The following is a 22,457-nucleotide window of genomic DNA, read 5'->3' as shown; positions in this document are numbered from 1 at the left end:
GGACGATTAAACAAAGCAGGCAACCAAGATAGACAACTCGTAGTACTAGATCGCAGTCATCGACTTCTGAAGCCGCCCGGTTTTCATTTCGTCCAATACCTACTATACGTTCGCGTCACACCATGGGTATACCGCTTCGACGACAGAGGATGGACATATTCTTTCCAGGGGATCTATTTCCGGCGCCATTGTGCACATAGTCGCGAGACTCGGACATTGTTTGTTTGTTTGATTTGTTATACAAGTCCATTGATTGCAGATAACTATCTGGGTAAGTAACTTAGGTACCCGGCCTGTGCTACCACTGGCAATGCTCGCTGGATCCCTGATCCCTGATCTTGAGAGGGAGAGGGAAGGGGGACCTGAGTCTGATTCCAATTCGACATGCTTGCGCCATGCTCGCTATCGGATGCAGTTCCACTGAGCACCCGCGAATGGTCCTTCAATCTCGCCGATACCTACTCACTCGAGCGCTCACCCATCCATCCATGCATGTGTATATGTATTAGATGTGTGTGTGCATGCGTCGCCGCTAAGCTGTGAAACCTCGTAGGCAAAGGATGAGAGAAAAGGAGATAGTATGGAAGAATGGAGGAAGGAAGAAACAGACTTGATAAGTAGCCGCACCAATTATGACCTTTGATGATAGAGCCGAATTAAATAGTCAACTAATCACTCACTCCACCATGATCAAGTACATTTTTTCCCTTTTTGAATGTGAAGAGCATATGTTGCGTGCCGGCCTTACGAAATGACATTATCATATTGATAGCAGAACGGGCCCCCGGTCGTGCTGATCAACTCTCTCACCGTGATGGGTTCCAATTGGAAGTAGCCCCAATCCGGTTCGATCGAGTCCAGCGTGACTACCGGCGACGGCGGTGTGTTCAGCGCTGTCCCCGTTGTCCCGTCCAACTGATCCGCCCGCTCGGGATAATTGGTCTGCCAACTCCAATAGACCTTGTCGATCATGGTGTGTAGAGGATACCATACGGGATCCTGGGCGGAGACGTGGATACTGTCCATCTGGCCCCCAATGGAGAAATGCGCGCCCGAGTGGATGCCTAGAGAAGCGGAGCCGATGACGCCGTTGAGGAGGAGCTCGAAGTCTGTAGCGTTGATTGCGTGCGTGGCGGCGACGAGTTCGGCGTTGTTGGTATACGTCTGGGAGACGTAGGCGTTTAGGTCGCGCATGAGGCAGATCTCGTTGTAGGAGAAAGCATCAGCTGGTAGCGTGCCGGTGGTGAGTTGCGTTGGGTCGATGAATTTTAGCGGCGCAATCATGTTTGCGAAGGGCCCGGTAGTGACGCACCCACCGCCTGTACCATGAGGGATAGTCAATGCTGAGCCGAGGACGATGGGACCTGTGTTGTTGTAGATTCCGTCGCCGGACATGGAATACTCGGAGCCATCGAAGATAGGGAAGGCGTGTGGGTCAGAAGCCGTGGCGGCGAAGTTCCAGTAAGGGAATGCCCCGGTATAGCCACAGGTTTGTTGCAGATCTGTCTCGTAAATCCAGAGGAAGTAGCGATGCCAGGTCAAGAAGAATGCGTCGAGATGGACATATTGTGTACGATTTACGTGAATGACGGCATAGTCCATATATCTATTGAGGGCAGCGGGATATTGAACTGGGTCGAGTTGAGATGGCTGAGCCATTAGACACTTGACGGCGTCCGTGTATGCTTTTCGGTCAGCGGCAGCCATGCTGTTAAAGTCCACCCGAGTCTTGATGTTTTCAGGTGTGCATGAAGAGTCCCCTCTTCCGACGTGTCTTGGTGGTGCAGCGGAGACGAGCGACCGTAGTAGGAAAGCAGCAACAGTAACAAAGGACAAGAGCGAGAGTGGCATCATGGGCAACATAAGCGAGAGTGCAGTGTGCAAGGTACCGTAAACGAATAGTGAAGATCAGTAAAAACACCTGCAAAACGGGGTCGTACTCGTCATGAGAGGAGAAAGAACTCATCTTCGGTCAGGAGGACAGACAGACCTAAATAATAGAAGAGCCAAGTCGCCGTGGCGAAAAGGCAGCGTTGCGAAGAGCATTGCCGCCAGCATAGCTGATGGATTTGCAGCATCCAGCCGTGTGTCAGAAGCATGCCAGGCGGGATGCATGGATGGTTCGCGTATAGGAAAAGATGGTTTTTTGTGGAGGGGCGGGAAAGAGTGGACGCTCTGTCTGTGATGGAGGTGCGGTTTGCCATCGTCGTGGGTCTTCAATGCGTGGCGGACCGGGATAATTGAGGAGGCTGGAAGTCATGATGCTTACTCAAAACTTTGAGATCAACAAAGCCGCGAGTAGATCCAAGCCGTGCTTGGCTAGGCAGTGGCATAGGGCCATGAGCTTAACCGGGCTTCATCTGCGCTCTTCAGAGGCTGCGGAAAGACTGGGGTTCCTTGGCCTGGATAAAGTCATTATGTTGGTTAAGGTCGTGTTGTCAATGCGGGGGACGCGTCCGGAGCTGCTTCGTAATTCAAGGTTGTCTTCAGGGTTGCATGTCTGGCTGGTCCGGATGCTCAGCCTTCCATTGAATCCCACTCCCCTTTCCACATGCGACTCGGCTCGTTGGACCTCCGTACGCCGCCCAGAGAAAGACCTCCGCTCACTATCCCGATGCTCTTTGTAAGTTGCCCTTTGCTCCTCCAATATAACTCGTGCCTCAGTCTCTTCGAAGCCTAGCATGCCTCGTTTGGTGGAGACCGGACACCCTCTCAACGCCAATTGAGACTCTGACGCCCACAGCATGCCGTTCTTGCTGCAGTAGCACGGTGGCACTGACACTTGGCCAACGGTGTGATCTGGCCTTCCCATAATGTGGCGTTCTGTGTCTGCCGCTGATCGTTGATGTGTGTCTTTGGGCGAGCAGGGATCAAGTGGGCTCGTTCCTGGAGACTTGATTCTTTTCCATGTAAAGAGATGCACAGGCAAATCCGCATTATTGGATGGATGATATCCACTAAGCAGTGCAGAGGATGCCGGCTGGGGACGTAGGCTCGGACGCACCATTCCAGCATTACGGGAAATTTCTTTGCAGTAGATGTGGATCTCTGTGACATGGGAGGTTAGCCATTGCTAAAATGAGCGGGTGATATTCGCTTGGACGAGACATCAATTTGCGTCCCTAGTACGTAGGTATCCTCGTCGCCATGTGTTCGGTTTTCTGTTGCACAACACTGCCGTTGACCGCGTAATCACTATCGATTTCGCTCTCGAATCCGCAGAATGGAATGTATATAGGAGAAATATGGCAACCAGTTGACTGTGTTACGCCTTGGGTTTTTTGACCGTTTCAAATGGCCGAGGCAGATCACCGTCGCTGCATCTTGGAGCATTCTCGAGTGTCATTCAAAGGTCGGCGCACCCACGGGTTCTAACTTGCCTGAAATTCACATAGGATGCCAAGCGTTTATTGAGTGAAACACAATGCTGTGAAAACGGATAGTGGTGTGCCTTGTCAGATATGCAATGAAAACAAGCCAACCACGCGTGGAAATAATGGTGCTTGCGCCGCATCTGCTATTCCAAATTTCACAGGAGCACAAGGCGATAGATTGGACAATTGGAACTGCAATGAGAATTCGATGCGGTTAGGGTTCGAATGCCCACGCATGGTTTTGGACAGAGTGGTTCTTGTGCCAAAGACCCCTTCAACAGCTAGTGGGAACCTCGATCGTCCATGCTGCGATGATTTGAAATGAGACACTGAAGCGGCGGAAACATGAAGCCACGCTGGTATCCCGTCCTCCAACCAGGCGTTTATGACACGGAATCTGCACGGAGATCTCATTTTGTCTCCTCGGAGCCGGTTTATTGAGTCTGGAAAGTGAAATATGGTTCCAGGACTTGGTACGGTAGGCATAGCACAGCAAGACAGTAAGTAGAGCCGGTTTCTGGCAAGATCTTGATTCAAGATTCGCCGAAATGAAACACTCATTTCAAAGGTGGGTGAGAGGAGGGTTGAGGTGCAGGCACGGGGCAAGACGGTGTTGCAGATATCGGCCGTCCAAAGGCAGAATCATAGACACTGGCAAAGAGAGGAAAGAAATTCCCGATCTCCCAGTTCCCAGTATGTGGGAGAAATATGGTATTTGTAGAGGAATTCTCACAGGAGAAGACGAAGAGGAATATTTGGCGCCTGCAGATTTGGCTCGGTCACGTGAACAGAAATCACGTGAATCGAGGTGGCTCGGGTGGTGGCTCGACAGAAGTACGAGGCGGCACACAGTTGGGCAGTTCGCACCTCGCAGCCAAAAGGGCAAAAGATCCGAGACCCCGGAATCTGGCAGCAGAATCTTGAGCAAAGCAAAGCAGAGGCAGCGCAACAATTCTTCATCACAAGCGCAGGCATTTATCGAGCCCTCGTCAGTCCGAGAACAACCCCATCATAATCACTCATCAACGCGTCCGTCTCGATGGTACAACTCCTCTCACTTCATATTTCTTCGTCCTCGTCTTTGCCCTCGCCCTCGCCCTCCTCCCCTCGACCTTCTCCATCCAGCCAGTGACATGCCGAAACGTGTCGCAGACGAATATATCACAAAGGATCACGGTTCTACAGCAAACAACCCCACAGAGGGCGATAAACCGAAAATGTCTACAGCCGCACAACAGGCACGGCGAAAGTAAGTTGTTCTGTCCAGCATACCTTTGAATTCATCCCTTTGTCGCGCTTATGTTGTTGTTGCCCTCCTGAATTCGATCCCCAAAATTTCCTCCATTCCTCCGCCCTGGGCGCCTCGCTCCAGTCCCTTGGCTGCGACTACCCGTACGCTCTACATCCACCGCCTTGAGTTTGCCTTGACCTCTTCGCATTCGCTGAAAGCGCCTTGGAACAAATTTACTGACTGCCTCTCAGGATAGCCACGCCGCGAGGCCGGCTAGGCTCAAACCGCCCTTCTCATTCCTCTTCCTTTGGCGCGCCGAATCCCTTTGCCCAAAGCACTACCCAACAACAGTCATTCCCAAGCATGAACGGCGGTGTTGCCTTTGGCGCAAGCCAATCATTTCCTCAGGGATCCGCTGGCACGAGCAGTTCTTTCAACTTTCAGCCTCCGCAGGCGAGCTCTTTTACCTTCGGTGCGCCTTCCGACACACCTAATCCCTTTGCAAATGTGAATGGATCTGTGGACGCGCATGATATCTCGATGGAGTCCCCTCAGAAGAAACCTGGATTTGGGAGTACATTTGGATCAAACAACTTTACATTTGGCCAGCCGGCAGGGCAACAGTCGAATGCCACCTTCAATTTTGGTGGAACTCAGTCTGCAAATACAAACGGTACGAGTGTGTTCGGGCAACCTTCGAAGCCCGCGGAGGCCCTTGCTGCATCGAATCCTTTTGGACAGCCTTCCCAGTCCCCGAATCTATTTGGCGGGTTCGGCCAGTCGTCATCGACTGCACAATCTCAGACACCAGCGTTCAACTTCGGCCAAACCACATCGGTTCCACAAAGTCCTCTTCCAGCATTCGGAACTAAACAGGGTCCTGATACACAAGCTCCAACCCCCAAATTCACCTTTGGGCAAACCAGTACTACGCCACAGAGTCAAGGAACTGGACTCTTTGGCTCAACGGCGCCCGCTACCCAAAGCAGTGGCACCAGTCTGTTTGGTTCTACCTCAAATCAAACGTCCATGACTGGATTCTCACCTTCAACAAACTCGGCTGTATATTCTTTTGGAGGAACTTCAGCACAGCTCTCCTCGACAACCAACCCCTTTGCCAACCTCGGCGCCTCGAAAGGAGAAGAGCCCAAACCCGCCACTTCCTTGTTTGGTGCTGTGAAAACTTCTCAGCCTGCAGCCGAGCAGCAGCAAAAACTTTCATCTCCAGAGAAGCCAGCTGCTCCGGAATCCGATGCGCAGGCTGCTAACCCGTTTGCTGGTCTCTTTGCTGGTGCGACCGGTTCCACCGCAACCGCTCCTACGTCAAAACCCATCTTCAACCTTGGGTCAACAGGTCAGACAGCCGCCCCCCCGCCCGGGAAACAAGAAACAACCATGACGAAGTCTCCATTCAGCTTTGGTGAAACGGCTCAACCCAAACCAGCCGCCGAGGAATCTGAATTCAAATCCTCAAGCGCGCCGTTCAATTTCGGCTCAACGATGCCAACGACGGGGCCGACTACATCAGGTTTTTTTGGGAGACCGGCAGGTGCTGATAAGTCTGCCCCTCAACCGGAGGCTCCCAAGGCTAGTCCTCCGAAGGCACCAGCACCAGAAGATGCTGAAAAACCGAAATATGCTGCTCAGAATTCATTGTCCGGCTTTGCGCCCGGCTTTGCCCCCCCATCGAAGCCCGACTCTGCGGGGGCAATATTTTCGCCTGCTAAAGCACCGGAAGACGGCAAGGTTGCAGGTGTGACACTGTTTAGCAAGCTAAGTAGTGCTGTTGAGACTTCAGCTCAACCACCATTCAATGCACAACCCAAGCCTGCACAGGAGAGCAGTCAGCCGCAAGCAGCGACAACGAGTCTGTTCCCCAGTGCACCAAAGGCCGCCGTGGATAGAGGTGGGACCTCTACAGAGGCAACTCGCCCTCAGCCGTCTTCGAGTCCTACCTTATTCGGTGGTCCGTCGCGACCAGAGCCTCAAGAACCTCAGACTGCACAAAAGGTTTCGCCCACTTCCGCTGCCTTCTCCACCACAACTGCTCAAGTTGGTCAGCCGCCAGCTGTGAAGCCAAGTTTATCCGCAGGAACCGCTGGCGTCCCAGCACACAAGCCTCTTGAAAATGCAGAGGAGTCTGCCGTGATTTCGGAACCCGTGAAAAGACCAGTGTACACCAAAGCTCCGTCCCGCGTTCCCGGCCACACGACTCCCGAACAGTTCCAGGAGTTTGACCGGGACTACCGCCTTCATTCGCTGAACTACGGTCTCCAGAAGAAGCTAGCAACCCTAGACCCCAGCTCGCAAGACTTTGACAATATCATCCGGCATTATGTAGCCGCGCGTGATAGCATCGGCGCATCATTGGGGTTGTTCGTGCGCAATGTTGCAGGAACGAAACGAAAGGCTGATCAGGTCGATGATCGCGAACAAGAATCCGAGCAGAACAAGAGAGCCCGAGAAACAACGTTACCTAAAGCGAGCATGTTCGGCTCGCAACCCACCCCTGCATCATCCGGTTCAACCCTTCCCAAGGCGAATAATCCTGCAGCTGGCCATCAGGCGCCTTCGACGGCGGCTGAAATGCTCAAGGACAAGACCGCTGGGTTTGGGTCAAACAGCATGCCTGGAGCCTCACCGGTCACCACCACAGGGTCCAAGCCAAATGCAACCCCCTTTCCAGGGTTTACTATGACATCCGCCGCAAGTGCTAATCCTTTCTCCCAACTCAATCAGTCAACAAACCTGCCTTCGTCTGCGCCTTCGACAACTCCAACGAACTCACCGCCAAAGAAACCGACCTTCGAAATGCCGAAATTCGGAGGCGGCAGCACAAACTTCCTTGCTGCGTTTGGTCAGAAAGCAAAGGAAAGTGCCGACAAGTTCGAGAAAGATCTGATTGAAAAGCGCAAGGCCGAGGAGTTCGATTCGGATGAGGATGACGAGGAAACGTTTCGAAAACGAATCGAAGAGGAAAGCCGAGCAAAGAAGGCAAAAATCGATGCTGTTGCAAAGGGAGGGTTTAAACCGACGTTCGGGTTTAGTACCACCGCTGAGCCGTCGAAGGAGAAGAATGCTACCAAGTCTTCTTTCGCCAGTTTCGCCCCTTCATCTTCGTCTAATTCTTTCTCTGCCCTCACCTCCAATGCTGTTTTCGCAGAACAATCAGAAGCTGCAGAGGCAGACGAAAATGGGGGCAGCAGGTCGGGCAATGATCAGACCGAACATAGTGGCGAAGAACAGACCGATAGTGACAGCAATAGCGAGGACGGAGGCGAGTCCGAAGATGACCTTCCTGAAGATGAAGTTACCGAAGCAAACGAAGAGGAAGAGGATGAAGACGACAATGATTTGCAGGCTGCCATGGATAGGGCCAGAAGCAACCCAAATGCTGGGAAAAGCTTGTTCGAGCGCATCGAGCCAAATCCGAATAAAGAAAAAGCGGCACCAACAAATGGAGAGAAAAATGAGCCCGAAGAGGGTTCACCTCCTATCATGCAGTCAGGGAAGAACTCCTCGTCTCGCCCATCGATCTGGGAATCGCACATCGGCAAGTCGACGCCTGAACAATCGTCGTCGCCTTCTCCATTCGGCTCCTCCACTGGTGCATCCACCCTCAAACCTGCAAGTGGATTTCATTTTACCCCATCTGCAGCAAGTGCGACACCCACCCCCGGTCCAGGTACTTCTATCTTTTCTGGTGGAGCTACCAAACAGGGTCCAGTTCCAGGAGAGGGTTTGTTTGGCTCTCGACCCAGTACGCCGAACAACGCAGACAAGAACAGCGGCCTCGCCAAGTCAGTTCTCACTTCTCCGGCAGGGACCGACAACACCTGGAAAGAAGGTGCGCCTATCTCGTTCGCTAACGGGGAAAAACCCACAAGTGCCCCCATTTTCAAATTCACGGCACCGTCCCCAGGAGAGAAGGGGAGGGACACGGCTACCTCAAGGTCGCTCAGTACTCTCTTTGGCACAAGTGCCCCAGGCTCGAGAGGCTCAGAAACCCCAAGTTTGGGCTTTCAATTTGGGGCGCCAACTCCCTCACCAGCACCTGGCTACTTGGGCGCAATTTCTCATCTAGGAGGTGGTTCTGTGGCTAGTTCGGTTGTCTCGTCTCGTGCCACCTCACCTGGCCTGACAGACAACGAGTCCGTTGCTACGAATGAGACCGAGGAGAGCACCGAAGATCCGCAAACTTCGCTAATGGACTCACGAGCAGGAGAAGAAAACGAGAGTTGTCTCTGGGAAGGCCGGTCCAAAGCCCTTATGTTTGTCAACAAGGAAACCGCAAAGGGTACCAAATACATCCCAAATGACTGGAACTCAATGGGCGTGGGACAAATCCGAGTCCTCAAAAACAAGGAGACCAGTAAGACCCGCGTCGTGTTCCGCGTGGAACCGAGCGCCAATATCCTTTTCAATTCTCATCTTGTCGGGAGCACAAACTATGAGAGCGTCCCGAGTAACAAGAGTGGTGCAGTGAGGGGAGCGCTGATGTATAAGGGGAATCTCACACGATTGGTATTCAAATTGAAAACGCCGGAGATGGCGAATGAGTTAGCGAAGATTCTGGAAGAGAACAAAAGTGCTTGAAAATTCAAGGGGGTGATTTTTTTTTAATACGAGTTGCACGGATGGCCGAACAGGAAAGAGCATCGCATGTATCAGAAGCGGAGAACTTGCACAGCGATGGAGTTTGGGGGCTTGTTTATCGATGTACAGCAACAAGATGATGTGGGATATAATCCGCCATACCCAACCCATCACACGATATTGTGTATGTCCGCCCATGTCGAGCTCGCGTTGAAAGGGACTGTGTCTCCTTGTCCCATCGGGGACATGGGCTGCCTTTTTGACACTTGAAGCTCCTAGGCGTCCGACTGACAGTGTCGGAGTGTTTGAGAGATCCAAGTGGTGGGCCTGGGCTGAATTGGAAAGGAATGCAGGTCTACATAGAGTTGAATAAAGGGAACTGCTTCCTTGAAACTTTTGATTCCATTTGAGACGGTTCTCTCAAACACCCCTTGCATTGCGGCAACGTGCAAATGGTACACCCCCAGAGCTTTGGCCATGGTATCTCATCCTCATCCGCTCCGGCTCCGTCTTCTGCCCAGATCTAACACGTCCCAACAAGTAGTGTTCCGGCCTCTACCGACCGCAGTCCCTCCGGCGCCCGCGCAGCCAGCTTTTCCTGTGTGGACTAGGTTTAGGTTATGTGTTTTCTTCATGAATCCTCAACAACAACAGTCTGGAGGCCCTTTGCCTCCCTCTCCTTGACGTTCACGGCCTGGACATAGGAATACAGCTTCTCTTTGGCTCCTTCTTCGTCGTTTCTCTTCCTCGAAATCCGTACCCGGAGGCGGAAAGGGACACCCTTGATACCGGATTCCCAGACCTTTTTGTTCAATTGCGGGTCGAGTCGCACATCGCTTGTTCCCTAGAAATTGGGCAAGAATAGAAAATAGGTTAGTAAAGAGATTGCGAAGCAGAGAAAAAAAATGGAGGGAGGAGGGTATATATGAGGATGAGGATGAGAAAGTGAAGGCGAGCGCAACGTACCATGGCCTGTGTAGCGAATCTTCGAATCTCCTTGATCGCTCGGGGCGCTCGCTTCTTGAAGCTGATGCCGTGAACCTTTATTTTTGTACGAGTGATAAATCAGTCTTCCGTCCATAATGCTCGCGGGTAAAAGGGAGAGAAAATATCGAGAATTGGAATGTAAAAGGGTCGAGGTGGGAGGTGGACGAGCAAGCAAGCCATTCGGGTGGACTTCATTAAACTGATTGCCTCATGGGATGTGTGATATCCCCTCTTCCTTCTCTTTTCTCTTGAAGTTGGGGAGTAGCGCAATTCCGAGTTTCGAGAGGTTTCAGGAGACAAGTGGTAGACATACTCGCTTGTGTAGATGGATGGTGTATTCGCGCGCGACGACGTCTCCAATCGCAGAACGAGACTTCTTGCCCGTCTGCTTCGGCTGGGTCTTGGGGTTGTCTTTCACCATTTTGACGGTATTCTAAGTTGGAAGGTAATGTCAGCTGCAAGTCCCTGTAGATTTTGAGATTTTTGCGCTGGCTTCGAAAGTTCAGGCTAGTGAGATGGATGTGCTGTAGTATCAGGGAGGTGTTGTTTTTCACATACTGTCTGAACTGGTAAAGGACTAGAGACACTGGCGGAATGTTGAACTGACTGAAGAAGACGTCTTGGATTGAAATTTGGATGTGCGCAGTTTGTCCGAAAATGGAAAGGCCGTGCCAAGATTTCTATCACGTGGTGCAGCATCTGGCATACGAAGTGCATCCACACCGAAGTCGACCAGGAAGCGAGAGGGATGGATACATGTAGATTGGAGCGTCTACGGAGCCACTTTCAACACCAATATTTCCGAACTCGGCCACCACAAGCCTGAGAGGTCAAATCAGCTGCAATGTCTTTTTTCGTCTTCATTGCTGTATTCTTGCTCTGCAACGACTCGTCCACCTTTCATTCCTCGAAGCGCACCTTTCCAGCACTCACGTCAGGATAGACATCAAACCTTCTCTGAGTATAGATTGGAATGCCTTTCCTCGTCTCTTCAATCTTTGTGCCATCAATTTCGGCATAGACAATATCTTCATACTCTTGAGCCTCAGCCAAGACCTCCGCATTGGGATTCACTATCATCGAATGCCCATAAGCATGATAGGTTGCTTGCGTGTCTCGCGCGGGACTACACATCGCCACGTAAATCTGGTTGTCCATTGCCCTCGCACGGGCTTGCAATGTCCAGTGCATTGGACCCGTTGTCGTATTGAAGGCTCCAGGGTAAACAAACATGAAGGCATCTTTCCTTGCAGCTATCATGGCGAGTTCGGGGAAGCGAACGTCATAACAAATTGCTAACCCAATCTTACCATATTCCGGTACGTCGACAATAGTCACTTTGTTTCCTGGAGACAGGACATCGCTCTCTTTGAACTTAATCTTGCCTGGTATGTCGATGTCAAACAAGTGTGTCTTTCGGTGTGTCGCCAGAAGCTTTCCTGTGGGCGAGAACACAAGAGACGTGTTGAAGTATTCCTTCGTCTCTGGGACGAATTCAGGTATGCTCCCGCCAATCAGGTATGTCTTCGTTTCTGCGGCGACTTTGGACAACATGTGCCACGAGGGTGCTTTCTCTTCTGAGGGAGGCGAAGGAAGGACGGTCTCGGCGTACACAGGGAAATATTGACAGCCGTACGGCGAGTTGAAGCATTCAGGAAGGACGATCATGGAGGCGCCAGCTTTTGCGGCTTCGATGACTTTCGAGCGAGCATGTGCAAGATTTGCTGCCTTATCACCACCTGTACACGCATCAGAATAGTTGCTTCAAATCTGAATTTTGAAACAGAGTACTCACCACTTACCGGATGCAAGCTGCACGAGAGCAAGCTTGAAGGGCTTTTTAAGTAGGCTTGCCATTGTTGCGGCTCAAGTCAGCAGACAGTCTAGGTGATTTGGGCGGCACAGGAGGATATATTGTTTTCCAGAATCACTCCTTTATTTGCAGGGAGCCAGATGGGACAATGTGATGCAAGACGATCAGTTGGGCGAGAGGGTCAATGGAGGGGCTTGTCGCACGGAGGATGTGGCACGGAGGAGATTGAGCTGGGCGGGAAGGTTGACCGAGCAAAGTCATCGTTGGAGGCTTACTAGGCTCAGGGGGGTCACACTAATTGACACCATCAGTCTCCCATGAAGACCCTCTGAGAGTCGCTTCCTATCAAGCACGGCAGTCATTCATCTTCAGGTAAATTACAGGAAAGATTTTATTGTTCTGCCAACTATAGAGTCAGGCAATAGATGCCCGAGCCTGGTTGAGCCAGGTGGGCAGGTGGCCCATCTCTTCATGTTGGAAACAGAGACTGTGTGAGTGAAAAGTGAAAATGGTCCATAGCTGCTGGAGGGAGCCTCGTTGATCACCTCTCATTATGCGCGCTTTCCTTTCCCTCTTCCACGCTCCATCTCAATCTCAGTCCCAATCGTTGCAGCTCTGCCAGACCCGAGTCTTACGGACTTTCCCTCTTGGCTGATCTGCGACTTGGACGGGTAGGTACTTTCCTTTGTCGCTGTTACCCCCAACCCGCAGACACGAGGAAACTCCCTCGTGCCTTCACCCTCGTCGCTCCAGTGACACTTGTCTTCTTCTTTTCGTCAAATTCCGCTCGTCTCTCTCCGTCATCTAACTACTCTCGCCCTGATGCTGTCATCACCACAACCAACTCAAGGTCAGCACCACGCTCTCGCGAAATATGCATCTCACTCACCTTTCTTACCCAACAGTGTGCCTCGTGTTGACCGAATCCTTGACCATGGCCAATCACGCCTCAAGCGTCAAAGCTGAGCCTGCCCAGCCTGCCGCACATGGCATCAACAAGGGTGAGGCTAGCACGCAATCTGTGACGTCTCAAACTGGGACCGTGAAAGATCAGGTTGCCGCTTCTCAGGGAGATGATCGAAGCTCAACCAAGCTTGCTGGGAGTGCCAGGAAGCAAACCCGCGCCCCTCCAACGTTCAGCGTTGCTATGGAGAAGGACGTCAGAGAGATGATGAATAAAGCTCGCAAAGTTCTTCATGGAAAGGAAACCCGGACCAAGACAGAAGAGGACTACAAGAGCATGGCATTGCTTGCCACGAATCTCGTCCAGCTCATGAACGCTTCATTCATTGTGGGTCATCTTAACCGTGTGTTTGATTTATCACTGACTTGCCCAGGCCACTGACACCATTGTTCGTGCCATTGCTTACATGAGAGGAGACAGTCAACTTTCTGCTCGGAGCTCTATCTTCCAAGCTAGACGAGACCGCCGTGCGCAGAAGGTAGCTGAGAGACTTCTCGATGACGTGAAGAATAGTGTTCTGAACACTATATCTCCCAATGGTGCCGAAGCCCGAACAAAAGCCGCCGTCTCAAATGCGAAAGCAACCCCCAACAATACGCAAGTTAGTGTTGAGGTTGGCCCGAACCAGCGGGATACCGCACTGGGTAACGAGGACCAGCAACAGAGACCACAGTCGCTTCAGACCAAAGCCAACAAGAAGAAGAGAAACTACCGCCGTCCCATCCGGAACCGAAAGGATAGCGCTATCCTCAAAGTACACGAGCACAAGGCAGGTGTGGCGGATAACACAGTCGGTGGCGCAGACGAATCGAAGGACAATGTGAATAAGAAGACAACAGCGGCCGAACACAAGCCCGAGACATCTGGGGAAGAAACTGCTGTTGAAGGTGATGGCGTGGCCGTTGCTATCAAGGCCTGAAACACTTGTTCTGGGGAAGTCCTTCCGCGAACCTCAATGTCAGTAATTAGTGATGGGCAATGTCGAAATAGTTGAGAGTCACAGCTACTGATCAGGCAATGAATGGAATGACGGAATATCTTACTGGCTGCGCGGCATTGGTGATGATGCAAATGAAAACTGACGGACAAAATGGCAAATGCACATAGCTAGCTGCCTCATTAGGGACTACTCACTAGTTTTAATGCTCTTTAAGGCGGTGAACCCTCCCATGGGATAGGTGCACCTGTCTGACACTGAGCATCAGACAGCTAGGTTCATAGCAGATTGGCCTAGGTATGGCTCCGGCTAGATGACGAGGCTGAGGTCTGATAATGAGAAATGGAATCTGAAGGATTGGGCGCTGAGTATGGCGGCTTACCAGGTGTTTTGCAGAGCAGATAGGTGGTCTGAATGCCAGGGGACCGGCTCTTTTTTTCTTTAAAAAAAAAAAAAAAGCTTTAGCTCAAGGGTTGCTATATAACTTGAGCGCAAGTTCGCTCCGCCACAGCCTATAATTCCTTGTTCGAGACCTAGAGTAGACCAACATGTCCTCGCGGACTCAAAATGGGACTTTGTAGATAGCAAGACTCGTCGTGTCGGCGTGGTCGTGGGTGGGTACGTCATTGTCACAGCACTAAGCCTGATCAGTACCTGACTTAGTTGTATCGAGTCCTGGCGCTGGCATTGGCCACATATCTGTTTCGGCCAATGCTTCTCTCTCTGCACTACGTATCTACGCATTATCACCTCACAAACACGGTGTCGCCGGGAGAAGACCTCCAACATGCCTCGTCCTAGTGGTCTCGCCCAGTACTCTGCTATACTCGGGGGATTCTCGTCCGGTTATAAACACGTGCAAGCGAGAAGGAGTCGTGCTAGAACGACGATGGGGATACAACAACCAATTATCCCAAGGTTTTCGCTAGGCTAGAACCCAATGCAGCACTACGAGTCGGCGAATTGATTCATCATCTCTCCCCATTGGGGTCCAAGACACGGGTTATGACTGCCTTTCGCGGAGCTGGTGCAGGGCTGTCCCCACGAGAAAATGACATGACAAACCTGCGGCTCTGGAAATGAGTCTCCATGGCTTCGCTATTATGTCACAGAGGTTGCACAAAAGGTTACATAATGCCAACCTGTGGGCGCGTCTGACTAACAGTCATCAGTAGCGACGACTTCGCCCCTGAGCGGGGGCCAACTATCTTGCTACTAGTCAACGAATAGGAGTTGAGTGGCATTTGCCTATTCCATTCTTCTACGCTTTGCAGTTTTCGTCGATATCAATGGCGATCTGCTGCACTGCCGACCTGCTAAACATTACACGATGCGAGAAACCGCCAGAATGTCGCCATCCCTCTCAGGGAAAGATTGTTTGTTGTGTGCCCGCCCCGTCAAGGACTCCTGGTGCCATGGCATGCATAATCACAAATCCCATTATGCCTTCGGGCTTGGTTCACAAAGTGGCACGCAGAGCTGTGCCTTCGTCCCCGTTCGGGTTCAAAGTTTGTCGCCGCCTGGGTACCTCCCTAAGCCTGGCGTTAATGCACCTTTGTGGCAATTCTAGGAGGCGGTGGATGGCGGGCGAGTGGGTCTTGACTGCGTCTGTCAGGGGCCGCTGGGAGACCTTATTCAACATTCCCAATTGACCGTCAATGTGGAGACCATGAAATCCATTAAGAGGGAACAGAGTCGACATTCACGGGAAGGATTTCTCGAGCTGAACAGTGTTCTTCTCTCACTTCCGCCAGATGAGACTGGTACTAACGTTGGAGGTCAAGTCCGGAGATCATGGGCCCTCATTCCGCTATCCTTCGACGGAGTCACGGTAAATCCAAGGGTGGATGCAAGACCTGCCTCTCCCGGCGGGTGAGATGTGACCAGGCGAGGCCTACATGGTGAGTGTCTGCTACTGCTTTGAGAACCACCAACACCCCGCAACTCGTGCACTAACGGGGATACGAGTCAAAACTGTGCTCGAGGATCGCGAGCATGCGTCTACCTAAGTCTGTCGACCGGAGCGGCTGCGGATCACGCGAGGTCCATCGCCTGGGTGGATTCGATCGAGATCGCCTGTCAGGTCTGGAGGGAGAGCGGCGACACTCCGTTCCCCATGCTGAAGGTTTTATCGTCTCTAGACTGGCACGGTCTCGATCCACGAGGTCTCCGATACCTCTACTACATTGCCTCTCTCGGCAACATTTTGGACCAGAACAACGCTCGCCAATTCGCCCTCTGGTGGGATACCTATGAAGTGTTTGTACGCCCTGCCCGGGCCGGAGCCGACGTTTCAACCGCCAAGTTCTACTAACAACAAACAATAGGGGTATTCAAGCCACGGCAAAGTATGACTTCGTTGCATATGCTCAGATAGTGGCTGCCGCCAGCCGTATCGGGAAATTGACCAGGATGGCAAGCGTCATGGAGGACGCAGTGCGGTACAGGTCATTGGCTTTGAAAGGCCTGCAACAGGCGCTCGCATCCTTCTCAAGGGAGAATGCCGATGGGGTTTTGGCAGCGTCCATCAGCTTCATGTTCAATCAGCCAACTCCAGCCGATTTGCGGAGGATCACGCAGGGGACAGTTGCGGTAGTCGAAGCCATGCGACCATGGGCTGCATCTTCCGGGGCTCGGCCGCTGTTGGATCACATCTATCCAGTCCAACAAGACGCCCGATGTCCTCTCACACAGCATGCAGAGATTCCTTGTTCTCCCGAGCCAACAGTCTCTACGCCTCTGGTCATGGTGCAGTCCGCTACAGCTGCCATCGAATTTCTGCTGGAACAAGGCTTGACCGCATTAAACCGACTGGCGATGTGCATCAAGCACATGAAAGAGCTTTCCACCGCCGCGCGTGGTCTGGCAGACATGCTTCGTATGGCCCAAGCAGAACACTTGAACGGTCAAAAGCACGATCCGTTCTGGCTCGTCCATCCCTTCTCCGGGCTAACCAGCCGAGAGTCCATCTCCTTCAGCGACATCACCAGCTCCAAACCCTTCGTCCTCGTATTCTTGGCCCACCTGTATAGTGCGCTCGTCGTGGTATCGATGCTGTACCCGGAACTGGACGCTGCCGGGTTCGTTTCCATCCGTCTGTATTCGCTGGATGCCTTGACACGACATTTCGAACCCATGACCGCGATCGATTGCGAGACCTGCCGCGAGGCCCACGGCTGTCAGGAGCTTTTGGCCTTTCCCTGGAACGTCCTACAGGCGAACCGAAAATGGCAAATGGATCGGCCAACAGTCTTACCCCGGACAAGTAATACCTCCACCCGATAACTGGGAGGTGAACCCCTCCGGCACCGACCGATGCAAGTTTCATCAATGAATATCATGCTCGAGAAGGCTTGATGGCCACAAAAGGCCTCCAGAGAGTACATCCAAGTTGTTTGCTGGAATATGCGAGCCTGCGTCGAGACCAAAGCCTATGTAGGAGGCAGGATTGTGCTCGGCGGAAGGTAACGTTCTTTATCTGGCCATTACTACTGCTGCCTTCAATACTACTTCTATTGGAAGTAAGAGCAGACTGCAGCGAAATGTAATGCAACCTTGCTGCAGATAATGATTGAAGTAAGGAAGAAGCGATGTAACTACTAGTAGTACTACTATGTGGGACTACCGGTACTTCTTAGTAGTAGTCACATGGTACTAGTTATATGACCTGTTGAATACTGAATACAATTACCTACCAGTGGTAACCGCTTATAAACGTCAACCCTTGTATGTAGACTGTCCTACGCACTACATAAATTTCAAGAATTTATTTCCTGTTGGAGGCTATTTAGATTGATTTGACCTGTCACCGTGATAGTTCCTGTTTGTGTTTTCCAGTTGCTGCAGTTTCCGTTCGTGGCGCCAAAGCACAAGGTAAGAACCAAGCTAAGCCCAATTCAGTATATTGGGTGTCGCACTTTCAGTCACACTTGCTTAAATAAATTCTACTCCCCTTCCCTTCATGTAAATCCCAGGACTGGTACTCGCAGGTAGTAATCATACTGCTATATTATTTTACTACTAGTCACATACAGTGCTATCTGCCCATAAGGGACTTAATCCCGTCCCTAGATAGACTTAATCCTATATATAGACAGTATAGTGGGGTGCGAATACACACCCAATATATAGTTTTATTACCTAGGTGTATTTAAACTTTTCGCACCCCATTGTATTAAGGAGGGTCTCTATCCGTTCTTTAAATACTAGTATCCTCAAGATATATAATAATTCTCCTAGACTATATCGAGAATATATTAGAAACATCCCTAATAATTCTCGTTAAATTAATGAGAATCTAGTGATTTAGAGAGGACTTAGTATTCTCCTAGATATATTCTTTAGATGGACTTAAACTAGTCTAAAAGGCCTATTATAAAAACGAAATTTAAGACTCAATAACTAAAGACATTAATTTATATAGTAGTAAATAGTATTATGTTTTCAGAAAACCTATCTTATAGAGCCGACCTTAATAACGAAAATCTAAATACATAAGGCAGCATAACAATGATGGCGGTCTTCCATTCTTGTCTTGCTTTCGCCTGCAGCCCTAGAATACTTTATTAACGAGCCTCTCAGCACATACTCACCGACAGACCTCATTTTCAATGAGACGAAAAAATGCTAGGGACTAGGATCGAACTCTTATTTTACTAGTAAACTAAGTCGAATCAGTTCGAATCGATCTAAAATCGGTCTCAGACCGTGCTACAACCGAGTCTGGCGCTTAAATCGCTGACTAGGCTGATTCGATTCGAACCAAATCGAACCGATCTAACGCCTATAGGGAAGACGATATAGTACTATGCATATACTCCGACGACCCCAAAAATGTTGAGAATTTGCGCTCTTCATTGTGGTAGGAGTACATAGTAATAGAATGTTATCGAGTGATCACGCCTATTTAGCGCTTAGCGCGAAGTTTACACTTTCCCCGATTAAGATCGAAGAAAATCCCATAATGTTTTCTATTAATTAGCGGGTGGTTTCGGGAAATATTTGGCTGGGGGCTCTTAATTGTTGAATTATTTACATAGAAGTTTGCAAGGGCTTGCGTGTTGACCTCCGAAACCAGACTCTTTTTCCCCATTTCCATAGCTCCACGCCAACGAAGAACCAAAGTCCGGCTATAAATATAATTGCCCACTCCCATGATATCTCACTCTGCTTAAAGATCTTGTGGTTGATCACTGGGATGTATAAAGTTATAAAGACCGTGAAAAATCCCAGAATGATTGCCCAGAATAGAAACTGGTTTCGCCAGACCCGAACAACAAAAAATGGCGTGTTATGACTCCATGGCTTTGGTTCGAAGAAGCTTTGGCGGAAGTCCACTAGCTCCCAGGCAAGAAACAAAGCAAACCATGTGAGACAGGCGAAGCATGTTGCTCGTGCACGGTATACAGTGGTGCACACTTCGCTGAACACATTGTTGCAATTATCACCAAGTTGGCCGTCTCCGAACGCATAAATGCGGAGGGTGAAGGCAGTAAGACAGAGCGCAGATACCCAGAGTCCATACACCATCATGTCGGCTAGGAACTCGGCGGTGAAGATTCCCATTTTAAGCTATGCCTTGATTAGCGAACTGTTCGACAATAAAGATCTCAGAAAGCTCACGCTACGTGGTGGGCGCTTCAAAATATCCTTCGCAGCTGGCTCAAAGCCAAGCCCCATATCGGGCATGCCGGATGTCGCCATGATAATCCAAATGATTTGCACTGGGGACAATGGGAATACGGAATGCCCTTTGCCATCTCTGTAAACTAGGCCAACGAGTAGAGTGCATGCCTGTGCAATGTTCTCGGCAAGAACGTGCAGGATGAACCTCTGGATGTTGTCGGATATGCGTCTTCCCTCTTCAACTGCGCTCACAATAGACGCGAAGTTATCATCCGTGAGCACAATATCGGAGGCTTCTTTCGCGACATCTGAGCCGGAGCCCATCGCGATCCCAACGTCGGCATACTTCAATGAAGGGGAGTCGTTCACCCCATCTCCCGTCTAATTCCGTCAGCAGGTGCAATGTCAACGATGCATAAGATGTCTGCTTACCATAGCCACGTACCCCTTGCGACGATGCAATGCCTTAATCATTCTGACTTTGGTGGTTGGTGTGCAGCGAGCGATCACCAATGGTAGCATTGGAAGTCGATCAATTTCCGCATCTGTCAAGCCATCGAAACGATCAGCTGTCATGACAGCCGCGTCCGCCTTATCCTTGCTAAGTAGATGCATTCGCTCTGGTAGGATACCGACTTCTTCAGCAATAGCTTTTGCCGTGCCAACGAAGTCCCCAGTAAGCATATGCACTACTATACCGGCGTCGTGGCATAATCGCACTGCCGAAAGAGATTCCGGACGCGGAGGATCGTAAATGCCAATCAGCCCTCTGAAAATGAGATCCGCTTCGACCTGATCGCGATCAGCGAGGTGAAGATCATTGATCGACCCATTATGAACGCCGCTTGCGAGGGCAAGGACGCGGAGACCATGCGCAGCCATCGCGTTCATAGTGTCCATGATGTCCTGGCGGATCATGGGCGTTAGTAGGGTCGGGGCCAGACTCCCGTTCAGATAGATTTTTGTACAGAGCATGATGATCTTTTCGACGGCACCTTTTGAGAACACGTGAATTTCACCAGAGTCTGAGTGCTGATACACGACTGTGAGGCGCTTGGTTTCAGAGTCGAAGGAGAACTCTGTGAGATGTTTCCATTGTGGGTCGTCTCCAGAGGTTAGAGATATACGGTTCCTGGTGAATCGGGCCGCGAAGACCTGGATGGCGATCTCTGCAGGAATATGTCAGTTTGAAGGGGCGGCCCATTGATTGGGGGTTTCTATTTTAAAATAACAACTGCATATCTAAGAGAGAGGTGCCAGTGTCGTGAGGAGGAGCTGACTCACCAGTTGGATCTCCTCGAGCCATCCATCTCCCGTCTTGGCCCAGGTGGATAGGGCCAACGTTCGCAAGGCTTGCTACTTCGATAAAGCTCTCCCAGTGTATGCCCAAGGCATCGGGACCACAATTACAAGACTCGTCCATTTGGCTCTCGGCAAGCTGCAAACGAAACTCAATCTCGGCAGCACTTGCGTCATGAGATTTTTCACTGGTATAAAAGGTATATTCTCCTTTGGAAGGAATCCACACATTTTTAACTGTCATTTGGCCTTGTGTGAGCGTTCCTGTCTTATCGGAGCAGATATCTGAATAGTAGTGAGTAAGTTGAGAGAGACATTAGCTGGGTATTAACCTACTTGTAACCGCACCCAAGGCCTCCAACGATTTCAAGTTCCGCACAATAACGTTCCTAGCAACCATCCTTCGGGTCCCAGCCGCCATTGTAATGGTAAGGACAACGATCAGCGACGCCGGGATCATGCTGAGTCCGGTCGCAACGGCGTAGATAACCACCTCTCGCTCGTTGGAGAATTTGTTGACCGCAAGCACAATAATAGCGCAGACAATGGCAGAGACGAAGAGAAATAGGGCCAGCTTAGAAAGCTTCTGCTGAAGTGGCGTGCCACCAGATGTACCTAGAAACCGCCCGATAAGCTCCTTCAAGAAAGCACTCCATGAGTTGAAGTATTTCAGTAGACCGCGTTGTTTGTCGGGGTCACTCTCGGCTTGCGTGCGAGATTTGTCTCGTAGGGCAGAAGCAATTGCTCCAACTTCAGTGTGTTTCCCGGTGGCAAAAACAACTCCGGTGGCTCTACCCCTTGTGACTCTTGACGAACCGAATGCGATATTGATGCGATCTCCAAGTCCAACGGGACTGTCCAAGGTTACAACTGGGTCCTTTCTGATCGGCAAAGATTCTCCTGTCAAGAATGCTTCATCAACCTCAAAATTGACAGCCTCCAGGAGTCTGTATAGTTAGCAACAACGGTGCCGTTGAGACAAATGACCTACCGGACGTCGGCGGGCAAAAGATCCCCCATCCTCATTTCTACTAGATCCCCGGGTACAATCTCGGCCGTGACTACTGTTTTCGTCTCGCCATCCCTGACTACCTTTGCGGTTGGAGAACAAAGGGCCCTCAAAGACTCCATTGTTTTTTCGGCACTGTAGTCTTGAAAAAAACTAACAGTGATGTTCAGAAGAATAACACACGCAATGACACCGCCTTCAATCCAGGATCCGATTCCGAAGCTCACAGCCATGGCGAGGATTAGAACCTTTTAACCTGTGTCAGTCCAGGAAGAGATCAAGTCTACAAGATCGAGCAGCTCACCAGGGTCATGGCGTTTGCAGTTTGATGGATCAGGATCTTAATCGGATGTACTCCACCAGCTTTCTCGAGTTCATTCCGTCCAAATTGTAGAAGACGCGCTGCAGCTTCATCTTGGTCGAGTCCTCTCGTGGCGTCTGTCTTGAGCTCCCCGGTGATGGAAGAGGTAGAAAAAGAATATGCAGGCCGTGAGAGCATAACGACGACCGAAATTACTCTTGTAACAGGGTTGAACACCACTGGATGGATTTGGTGAATTCCTGAATTGACTGATGAGCGAGAAAATAAAGAGGTTGTAATCAAATACACGTACCGCTTTAG

The 22,457-nt window shown here is 50.8% G+C and overlaps 7 protein-coding genes across 7 annotated transcripts; 3 read left to right on the top strand and 4 right to left on the bottom strand.

Moving 5' to 3' along the window:
* Positions 1–744: 744 nt before the first annotated feature.
* On the bottom strand, positions 745–1,707 carry Z519_09329 (uncharacterized protein; the record flags this gene model as incomplete). Its single annotated transcript, XM_016767053.1, has 1 exon — positions 745–1,707. One exon carries the CDS (start codon positions 1,705–1,707, stop codon positions 745–747), a length of 963 nt encoding a protein of 320 aa, XP_016616569.1.
* A 3,261-nt stretch (positions 1,708–4,968) lies between these two features.
* Z519_09328 (uncharacterized protein) lies at positions 4,969–9,201 on the top strand (the record flags this gene model as incomplete). The annotated part of the gene is made up of 1 exon (XM_016767052.1): positions 4,969–9,201. One exon carries the CDS (start codon positions 4,969–4,971, stop codon positions 9,199–9,201), a length of 4,233 nt encoding a protein of 1,410 aa, XP_016616568.1.
* Positions 9,202–9,832: 631 nt separating this feature from the next.
* Positions 9,833–10,609, bottom strand: Z519_09327 (uncharacterized protein; the record flags this gene model as incomplete). The annotated part of the gene is made up of 3 exons (XM_016767051.1): positions 9,833–10,045; positions 10,168–10,242; positions 10,502–10,609. 3 exons carry the CDS (start codon positions 10,607–10,609, stop codon positions 9,833–9,835), a joined length of 396 nt encoding a protein of 131 aa, XP_016616567.1.
* A 479-nt stretch (positions 10,610–11,088) lies between these two features.
* Positions 11,089–12,045, bottom strand: Z519_09326 (uncharacterized protein; the record flags this gene model as incomplete). Its single annotated transcript, XM_016767050.1, has 2 exons — positions 11,089–11,927; positions 11,991–12,045. 2 exons carry the CDS (start codon positions 12,043–12,045, stop codon positions 11,089–11,091), a joined length of 894 nt encoding a protein of 297 aa, XP_016616566.1.
* An 890-nt stretch (positions 12,046–12,935) lies between these two features.
* On the top strand, positions 12,936–13,884 carry Z519_09325 (uncharacterized protein; the record flags this gene model as incomplete). Its single annotated transcript, XM_016767049.1, has 2 exons — positions 12,936–13,292; positions 13,339–13,884. 2 exons carry the CDS (start codon positions 12,936–12,938, stop codon positions 13,882–13,884), a joined length of 903 nt encoding a protein of 300 aa, XP_016616565.1.
* A 1,460-nt stretch (positions 13,885–15,344) lies between these two features.
* On the top strand, positions 15,345–17,187 carry Z519_09324 (uncharacterized protein; the record flags this gene model as incomplete). The annotated part of the gene is made up of 4 exons (XM_016767048.1): positions 15,345–15,410; positions 15,473–15,774; positions 15,871–16,161; positions 16,230–17,187. 4 exons carry the CDS (start codon positions 15,345–15,347, stop codon positions 17,185–17,187), a joined length of 1,617 nt encoding a protein of 538 aa, XP_016616564.1.
* A 1,746-nt stretch (positions 17,188–18,933) lies between these two features.
* On the bottom strand, positions 18,934–22,334 carry Z519_09323 (potassium/sodium efflux P-type ATPase, fungal-type; the record flags this gene model as incomplete). Its single annotated transcript, XM_016767047.1, has 7 exons — positions 18,934–19,473; positions 19,525–19,908; positions 19,960–20,696; positions 20,812–21,111; positions 21,163–21,773; positions 21,818–22,083; positions 22,140–22,334. The coding sequence occupies 7 exons, from the start codon at positions 22,332–22,334 to the stop codon at positions 18,934–18,936; spliced, it is 3,033 nt and encodes a 1,010-aa protein (XP_016616563.1).
* Between the last annotated feature and the right edge of the window lie 123 nt (positions 22,335–22,457).

The sequence above is a fragment of the Cladophialophora bantiana genome (genome assembly GCF_000835475.1).
Source record: "Cladophialophora bantiana CBS 173.52 unplaced genomic scaffold supercont1.15, whole genome shotgun sequence".
Lineage (NCBI taxonomy): Eukaryota > Fungi > Ascomycota > Eurotiomycetes > Chaetothyriales > Herpotrichiellaceae > Cladophialophora > Cladophialophora bantiana.
This window is presented reverse-complemented; position numbering and strand designations above follow the sequence as displayed.